This window comes from Myotis myotis, unplaced genomic scaffold (assembly GCF_014108235.1).
Source record: "Myotis myotis isolate mMyoMyo1 unplaced genomic scaffold, mMyoMyo1.p scaffold_m19_p_16, whole genome shotgun sequence".
NCBI classification, from domain to species: Eukaryota; Metazoa; Chordata; class Mammalia; order Chiroptera; family Vespertilionidae; genus Myotis; species Myotis myotis.
The window spans coordinates 3,128,491-3,138,104 of record NW_023416320.1 but is presented as its reverse complement, the minus strand read 5'-3'; the positions used below and the strand labels follow the sequence as shown (position 1 = coordinate 3,138,104).

The 9,614-nt window shown below is 42.3% G+C and overlaps 1 protein-coding gene across 6 annotated transcripts in view; it reads left to right on the top strand.

The window, feature by feature from the left end:
* The first annotated feature begins 316 nt into the window (after positions 1-316).
* PHF20L1 (PHD finger protein 20 like 1) overlaps positions 317-9,614 on the top strand; it is a 56,440-nt gene continuing 47,142 nt past the window's right edge. For 2 of the 6 annotated variants that reach the window (XM_036337627.1, XM_036337623.1), the window contains exons 1-2: positions 317-602; positions 3,123-3,238. In XM_036337627.1, the coding sequence (XP_036193520.1) occupies positions 3,156-3,238 (83 nt within the window). In that variant the 5' untranslated portion in view covers positions 317-602; positions 3,123-3,155. Of the gene's footprint in view, positions 603-1,944; positions 2,271-3,118; positions 3,239-9,614 lie in introns of those variants that run through there. The other 4 variants (XM_036337624.1, XM_036337628.1, XM_036337629.1 and 1 more) reach the window with 4 other exon arrangements.

Below are 9,614 nucleotides of genomic sequence, written 5' to 3'. Positions count from 1 at the left end.
CAATGCATTTCAGGAGTTTGCGCAGGGTGCGGGCACCAGGAGTTGTGGGGACCTGGCTCCCATCAAATCGATACTAATAACATTCAACAGGCTCCCTGCTGATCGCTCAAAGGTCAAACCCTTGCCAACTGCCAATGGGCTCCCCCAGCTCGCGTTCCTCCCTCCGCTCACCAGGGCCCCGCCCACCCGCCGCCAGCCAACTGCCGCGAAGCCCCGCCCCCCCAAGGCGGCCCTCCAATCGGCGGCGCGGCCCGGGCCCAACCCTCGCGAGCCACGTGACGCGTCCAGGCCCCTTCCGGGGCGTCGCGGGCGGCTGACGTCGCCGGGACCGGCGTCGCGTCTGGGCTGGCCGGCGGCGGCGGCGGCAGCGGTGGCGGCGATGGCAGCGGACAGCGAGCGGGCGTGAGGGCTCAGACCGGCTTCCTCCCGCGCGACCTCGGCGCGACCCGTCCCCGAGGCTCCAGTTCGCTTCGCTCCTGCTCGCTCCCCGGCGCCGCCTGGGCGGAGGCGGAGGCGGTGGCGGAGGCCCGGGCTGGCCGCCCTGCTCGTGCCCGGCTCGGCCCCGGACGGCCCGGCTGCTGTGCGGACAGGAGGCCGAGTCGGTAAGAGGCGGCGGCGGCGGCAGCTGGGCAGGAGGGGCCCCGCCTGGCCGCCCGGGACTCCCCACGCGGGTGTCCCTCCGGCCCGCTCCCTCCCGCGTCCTCCCCGTCACTCGCCGCCCCTATTGTCTGGGCGCCGCCGCTCCCTCACCCCCTCCTTCCTCCCCCCCGCCGAGGGCCGGGCGGCTGTCAAACCTGGAGGCGGCTCCGTCTCGCCTGCGCCGTCGGAGCCTTTCCTGTCCGTCTCCTGCCACCCTCCTCCCGCCCCGCATCGCTCCCCACCTTTTTTCTTTATTTTTTTTCTTTTTCGGGGCCCCGCGGCCATTCCCTGACCCTCGCCGCACTCTGCAGGTGTTGCCTCTTGCTCATTATCCCTCCCCGCCCAGTGGTCGTCTCCCGCAGCTAAACCGCTCTCACTTTTTGCCACTCCTTTCTTCCTCTTTCCCCTCCTCCCCGTTCTCCCTGCCCCGCTTTCTCTCTTTGCTCCAAGTCCTCCCGCCCCATAGACCCGTTTGACTTTGTCCGACTTTTTCCTTCATTCAAACCCCTCCTCATCCTCCCCGGTCCACCCGAGGAGAAGGCCATCTGGCCTTTCCGGTCACTCGCGCGGAAGTATCCCGGGGAATTACACGTCTCGACTCGGTTACTTCTCGGGGGTTTTGAGCTGGAGCCTAGAGGATGTCAGTGAGCCCCCAAGCCAGCTCTGCCTGTGCCCAACAGCAGGAAAGGCTGATTCGATTTTTGCACCGGCATTTGGGGAGCTGCCTGATAGGTTGCAAACTGACGAGACCTCTATTAAGATAGTCTTATTTTTGTTCCCTTTACACCAAATAAACTCCTGGCCGCGTTTCCTGTGAACATGAATGCACCAATCTTTGCTGCTGTCATGGCAGGAGGCTATTACTACCCTCCCCAGTCATGAGTATTTAAGTTTGATTTTATCTATTTAAATGGCAAGTATTGGTGTTGGTTTTCCCCCCTATCTATCAGATTTTTTTTCAAAAAGTAAAGGACAGATGGTTTTATTCATTTTTTTATTTTTAAAAATTTAATTTCTATTGAATTTATTGGGGTGACATTTGGCTAATAAAATTGTATAGGTTTCAGGTGTACAATTCTATTATGCATCACCACCCCAAGTCCAGTCTTCTACCACCATTTGTCCCCCCTGAACCCTCTTCTACCTCCCCTCACCCCCCTTTCTCTCTGGTAATCACAATACTGTTGTCTGTTTTTAAGTTTGTTTGTTGGAATTTTTTTTTCTTTTTTTTTTGCGTACTCCCTTCACCATTTTCACCCAGCCCACCAACCCCTTCCCTTTGACAGCTGTCAGTCTGTTCTCTGTCTCTGTGAGCCTGTGTTTATTGTTAGGGATGGTCCCTTTTGAATTGTGACCAAACTATTAAAATGATTACATATTTGTGTGTTTTCCTTTTTAAACTGGGAGGGAGCACTGTCATATTAGCCATTCTGAATATCCAGAAAGCCTTTAGGGATCCCTTTGCATTCCTGATTACCTGCTATCGCTTGGGAAGGCTGCCTTAAAATGCGCTTACATCACTCAGGCACCAGATCCTTAGTGGAAAAGAGGCTGCCTCCGGGTGCCGGTGGCCGTCGGGGCCAGAGGAGACTAGTCCACCTGCCAGCGGTCTAGAGAGGATAGAGAGATAGGTATTCCTTTGTAGTGTTTGTTTGAACGTTACAACCACTTATTGTCAATATTGAAGTTGACAGAGGCCCTGCCTATATTGAAATATTGTAGAAATGAATTCTCAGAGTTAGAAAAAATTCCCTATCATTGTGGCTCATTGAATTCAGCGAAGTATAAGGAAAAAATTTCCTTTGCAACTTTATATGTTAAGTTAATTATTGAATCATTGGCTACCAAGGTGGAGGGTCATAGGGAATGAGATGCCCTAATCACAGGGGGAATGGCCAGTCTTCACGGCGGAGGAGCGTGTTCACTGCTGCTTCCATCTTTGTGTGTCCCCCAGGGTCTTATCAAAAGCCGTTCGTGTTACAAGGCACTCAGTAAACACTTGCTGGAAAATGTGGTTAACTTGTGCCCAAGAATCTCATTAGTCATATTCCAGGACACTCAACTGTCTTGATTTTTCAAAGCCAGGAAAACATTTTCAGTCATTACTCTGGAGAGTTTTCCTGGATATTTTCCAAGCTACAATTTAAAGCATGGTAGCCATTAGTTAGTTTTAATGCCCATCTGTTCTTTTTAAGTAGTTATCTTGTTAATGTCCTTTTTAAAATTTTTATTTTTAGTATGTATTAAATTGATTGCGGTGACATTGGTCAACATGAACAAATAGGTTTTAGGTGTAATGTCTTTTTTCTTAATCCGTTTTTAAGATTGCCTGTAAGTTGCACAGTACTCTACCTAGAGATATTGATAATCATCATTCAAATTTCTTAAAAATTTGGCAGTTACTGTAATGTTTTTAAATTTTTGTTTAATTCCTTATGCATTTTATGCATCAGAATCTAACTTTTTTTCCTTTCTTGAGGTAGTGAGAAGCGAATACTGAAGAATAGTATCTCAAGATGAGTAAAAAGCCCCCAAATCGTCCTGGAATCACTTTTGAGATTGGGGCTCGGTTGGAGGCACTGGACTACTTACAAAAATGGTATGGAAAATCGGAGCTCTTCACCTGAAGCACATGTCTGTAGTCTTGCATATGTGGGTTCATCGCTGTTCTGACCGTGGCAGGAACACTAATGTAGTCATATTTTGAATATGTGTACACACTGGTTTTTAGTTTGCCTGCTCTTCAGACTTTGCAGGTTTAGCATCTAAACATTGTTGCTAGTCAGATCATTTTAGTCAGAGCATTTTAGGTGTTTGGGAACTGCAGATGAGGATGGAGGACATGAGATATAAAGAGAGTGTCAGTATCCCTGTGTAGTTAACTGGAGCTGTATTGTGGTGGGAGGAGGGGATTAATCCAGATAACCAGCTTCCCAGGTTTGGGATAACACTTTCAAATGCCAGTATTTGTTGATGGTTAGCATAGTCATTGTTCACTAGCCCACCTAAAAGCCAAACCACCTTTCTTCCCCCTTCCTCTGGCCATCTGTGAGAAGTGGTGAATTCAAACACCTCAACATACCCCTCATCATGGCATGGGGAAAATGAGTTACATGAGATAAAACCGCCACCTGGAAAGGAGAGAAGGGACCACAGCAGGAGTAACGAGGGTCCTCTCTCCTTATTCCACTTAGCTGGCCTCTACTGCTCTCTGGGGCGGTGTCTCTCGGCGCCATTCTCAGCCCCTACCCTGGGAGGGGCATTGGAGGGGTTCCTCTCCTGGGGTGGTGCTGCCTCTGCCCCTCTGGAATCCTGTGGTTCTGATGAGGATCTAGCTAGCCATTTAGCAGGTCCAGGTCTGTCTACCAGACTTGTTGACATTTTCTCTCACTACAACTCCCTTCAGAACACAGTGGGCATCGTAGATGTGCTTTTGATTGATTGGTATTCAGTCAGCTTCCTGCGTTGGCCATGGCAGGTGGAGAAAATTTTGTGTTGTGATATTTGACTCTAGACCAGCCTGAGACTTCCGTCTCTTAGCATCTGGCGCTAGAACTCTCCACGTGTCCCTGACCCCCAGCCTAACGAACGCTGCCATGGCCTCTGCTTCGGGACCGTTTGAAACTGCAGTTTGAGGTGGGAAGGCACAGCTGTATGGCCCCATGCCTTCCAGCTACACCTCCGTGGTTACTCCTTTGTAGGGGACACAATTGTTACTCTCCTGAGGCGGCGGGTGTACGCAGGAGTTCTCAGTAGGGGCTTTGGGCAGCACCTGGGAAGCAGGCACTAGCATCCCGCCTGGTCATAAAATCATCTCCACACACGCTCCTGTTGAGAACCACTGCGTCAGACCTGCAGCCAAGCATGCCTGCTTAGTTAGCCATGGGCTGTCGTGAGCAAAAGAAGCTTTTCACTAGGAAGGCACACTTCTGAATCTGATACAAGAGTATGAGAAATGTTACTTCTTACTTCTCTGGTGTTAAATTCTTTTTTTAAGTTACTGACTTTTTAAATTACTAGTTAATTCATAGTAATATATTTTCTTAGGCTTCCAAACTGACCAATTTGTAATTGAACTAACAGTTTTTTTTTTTGTTTTTTTTTTAAATATATTTTATTGATTTCTTACAGAGAGGAAGGGAGAGGGACAGAGAGCCAGAAACATCCATGAGAGAGAAACATGGATCAGCTGCCTCCTGCACGCCCCCCACTGGGGATGCGCCCGCAACCAAGGCACATGCCCTTGACCGGAACCGAACCCGGGACCCTTGAGTCCGCAGGCCGAAGCTTTATCCACTGAGCTAAACCGGTTCTGGCTGAACTAACAGTTTTGATGAAACACAGCTTATTAGTTTTCTTAGTGACTTTCAGGGATATTAGCATAATTAACTTTGATATTAGTAAGAAATTCACTTTAAGTGGTCAAAATTTTTTTTTTTTTATTTAACAGTTGTTAAATTGATAATTCAATAGTTAAAGTAAAAAGGTTATAAAAAAGAATCACTTTAAAAGTCAAGCCTGAGTGTACTTTTAGAGTATTTGGAATTTCAGAGAACAAATGAAAATCATAGCTTAAATATTTTCATTGTCTTATGCATCTCACCATGAAATTTCTAAGTGCTTACGTAGGGTGGTAACATGCATATGTACTCATTAATTAAGTTTAGATTTAATTTTAATGACCCAAATAATAATGGCCTCTTTAAAGTAAGTAAACTTTAGCCAAAACAATTACATGTGATAATTATTAAAACTTGTCATCAGCTTGATTTTTATGAGCTTATTTATATGAACATTTTAGCATACTGCTACAGTTGATGCTTAATTTAAAAATGATTAAGAGTATTGTATATGCATATTCTAGGTAATTGAAAAAATAATTTTCCTATTGTGACTTTGTTTATTAATCAGTAGTCTCAAGAACTTGTTAGGCTTGGGTGGCCCTATGATATAGTATTACAGTGCTTTATCATAGGACAGTAATTAATTGCTAAGATTTACTGAGTTTTCTATGAGGCACAAAAGAAGTTCAGTGAGACCTGAACTGATTTTATTTCCAAATGAGATAAACTTTATTCATATTGTCCCATTCTGTATTTCATGTAAATTTTACAAATTTTTGCTTTAATATCAGGTAAAAGAGTGGAAGGGTTGAGTGTTGAAAAACTTTGATATTCTTGTGAAGGCAAAATAGTTAATCCCTGAAAATATACTGAAATAATTCCCTTCTCTCTCCCACCCCTCCTTACCCACTTTCTTTCATATTCTCTCCTGTTGCATCCATATTGAATGCTTAGTTTTCCACTGTCATTCATTCAATCGGAAAGTCTCTTATAGTCATTGGACAGGGAGGGAGGAGCAGGAATGAAAATACTACTGACTTTGCACTTGAGACATTTATGATAAGTATTACTGAGTATTGTTAAGGAAGTAACATCACATGTTGACACATTACCTTTTAAAGAGAAATGCAGAGGGAAAGTTGTGATAGTTGAGCACCCAAAATGTGAATTTGTCCTATGTGTAAAAGCTTTTCCTGTATAAAAAAGGAAAACAATTTTACTGTGTGCCCTATAAATAAAAGGATACCCTCTCAATTTAATGGACAAATAAACTGGAGGTTAAGTTCCCATTTTGGTTTAATAGAAAGACTCAATGTAGTTTTTGTAGGAAAAGTGCATAGTTACTGCTTGAGTAAACCATATTCCACATTTTTTAAAGTTCATAAAGATACTTCAGCCTTGAAAAATACACTCTACATGTTTAAGTAATGATTTATTACTTGTTGTTTTCAAAGTAACCTTAGAGTTACCTGAGAGAACTCATTGGTGGTCTGACTAGTTACTGATACTAATGAATGCAGGTCCCGAGGAAGCCCTGTGAGAAGCCAGTCTTCTCCAGGGCCAGCGTGTGGTTTTCCAACTTGGATTGCTTCGGCACTCACTAACCCTGACTCCTACTTAGAAGTGTGGGTTGCTTTAATTTTTAAAAATTTTGTAGTTTTACTTAAAACATTTCATTTCTTTCTTAATAATCCTTTGAAAGACTTTAAAAGACTTATAATATGCTAATGTTTACAGCTAATACCATCAGCATTTTCTACCTTACCTCCGTCACTACCTCTGAACATCCAAACTTTGACAGTTTCATAATCTCATTAATACAGCATCACAAGAATGAACATGGACACAGGTTGTTGTTACGGAATTATATTTGGAGAAAGGGAAGTTCTGAGTTGGAGTTATATTGGAGACATTTTAAGTGGATTCTAAGGACAAAAGAGGCAGGTTCAAATTCAAACTGTCATATTTCTGATCCTGTAAATATGGGTAAGCCCTTGAACTTGGTTGACCTATCAGTAAAATGAAGCAGTATTACTGGCATTTACTCAGGATTATTTTAGGGATCAGATAAAATAATGTGTTTAAATTTGCTTCAAATTCTACAAAATAATACAGAACTATAAAGCACGGGCAGAGGGAGAGTTGAAAAATAATTCTTTGGGGATGTTTTTCAGTGTAGCTTTGTTTTGACATGAGAATGGCCTGAAATGCAAAGGGAAAAGTATTTCATTGCAACAAACTATACTGCATGTGTTTTTTGTTTTAAATATATTTTTACTGATTTCAGAGAGGAAGGGAGAGGGTGCGAGAGATAGAAACATCAATGATGAGAGAGGATCATTGATCAGCTGCCTCCTGCACACCCCCTCCTGGGGATCGAACCCGGGACCTTCCATTCTGCAGTCCAGTGCTCTCATACACTGAGCCAAACCAGCTAGGGCTTATACTCCATGTTTTTGAGGTGATGATAAGATCTTAGTTTCTGCATAGTTTTATACTTTACAAAACACCCTTGCAAATATTAAAGTACGTAATAATTTTGAAGAGTGTTTAAATTGTACTGATTTGACTACTGGTTTAGCTTTGTCTTTTGATTGAAATGAAAATAGTTACTCTATGGCAAGTGACTTAATTATGGAACAAGTCAAGTAGTATGCTCTGGCGTTACTCCCGAAAGAAATGAGACATGGAGTCAGTTTAAAACATTCAGATGAGTTATGCTCGTCTGACTTTTTTGGGTACATTTTTATTTAGTTCTGTTCTAGATCTAAAGAAAAGGAAAATGAAAGATTAAAAAATGTGGAGATGTCTCCAAGTATCAGAGTTTGGTAGAACAGTATAAATTTGAATTGGCAAATACTGTTTCCATACATTTGGAGTTTTTTTGAACTGTATGGAACAGTTGCAAATGTGAGTTTTTAAAATGTTCATGAACAGAATTTTAATAGAGTGGGAAAGTTGAGGAAATTTAGATTGTACCAAGTTCAAATACCTTCTAATTTAAATAAGAGTACTGTTTTCTGAATGGAAAGGGTTGCTTTTTCCTAATTGGATTTAGCTATTCAAAAGGAAACATGGTAGAGACAAGTTGTAGAGTCTGTATGTGGATAAGAAGGCTCTTGAAAGTAGTATGTGAACCAAGTTTAAAACCTGAAGTCATGTTTTAATTATATGAGGTAAGTTTGAAACTTGTAGAAACCTTAGGTGAATACTTTTTAAATAGAGATCCTTTTTCTAATATGAATAAAATTTTGTCTTTTTTGTAAATTGGGTTTTCCTAAATGTCTGTACACTTGAAAAGTATTGATTCTTATTTTGAGCCACTAACTACCTTAGAGAACCTAATTTCAGCTATAGACTCAGAAAACTGTAGAGTCACATTTATACGTGAAAATAATTGTATATTATGGTGCTCCTAGAAAACTTATTGATGGATTCCAGATTAAGGACCCTTGCTGCAGAGAACTTCAAATTGAAATGAACAAGATTTCTTCTTAAATTCTGAGGTGGTTTACATTTATAAAGTCACACATTTTGAAACTTAAGATCTAAGGGAACTTTCAGTTTTAGTCATCAAGCAGGCCTATACCCGTGCACAAGCACTTGTGTTCTTCAATTTTAAAATTTCCACAAAAGAAAGCCCCATAAACATTTAAAGATAAAGTTCTCCTTTCTTCTCCCTATGAAAAAGGTTAGCAGCAAGATTAGAAATACAAGTTAATTTAACCAGAAGTCAGAAATGTGGCTTCTAAATGCTCTGCCATGAACTGGGTGACTTTGGAGAGTACTTTCTGCTTTAATGTCCTTAAAATGAGGCCATGACTTAGTAGATGACCTTCCGGTTCCCTTGAATTAGAAACTTACAGTTTTAAAGTCTGCTTTCCACCTGTTCAGTGATGAAGTGATGGCAGGTTTCTATATCTTACATAGATATGTAACAGACTTGAGGCAGAAGTAAGCTAGACAAGGGGTAGGAGTCATACATCGTTTGTTCAAAATGGCTGGTCACTAGAAGAGAAAATGAGTTGCAAAAAGTGGAGAAAGGTGAATATATTTTGGAACAGAGATTTAGAGGTTTGAACTATTTGGAGTCTAGTGGGTATTGGGCAGGTGCTTACCCTTTATCCAACCAGCTCTGTCACTCTTTTAAATGTTTTTCCATTAATTGTTTAATTTTGAAATTACTTGGAGTCATAACTATTGGTTTAAAAAAGAATATTTGTCCAATAGGACACTTCAGCTCACTAACTTTCTATGTGGTACCAATTTATTAACAAATTGCTTCTCTTATAAGGTTCATTGACACTAAAGTTTTGAAGTGATTCTGGTGAAGTCTAGCAGTGATTCTTAGACTTTAGTCTCCATCAGAATCACCTGGAGGGCTTGTTACGCAAAGATTGCAGGGCCCCAGGGCTTGACACCCACAGCTTCTGATTGAGTAGGTCTGAGGGAGCCCAATTATTTGCATTTCGGACAAGTTTCCAGGTTATGCTGATGTTGCTGGTCTGGGGAGCACATATGAGAACCACTGTTCTAAACTATACAGAATTATGAACCTGAAGATCAAGTTTTTGATCTGAATAGCAATGGAAATATCAGGATTTATAGTCTGCTTTTAATTCTTTATGTTAG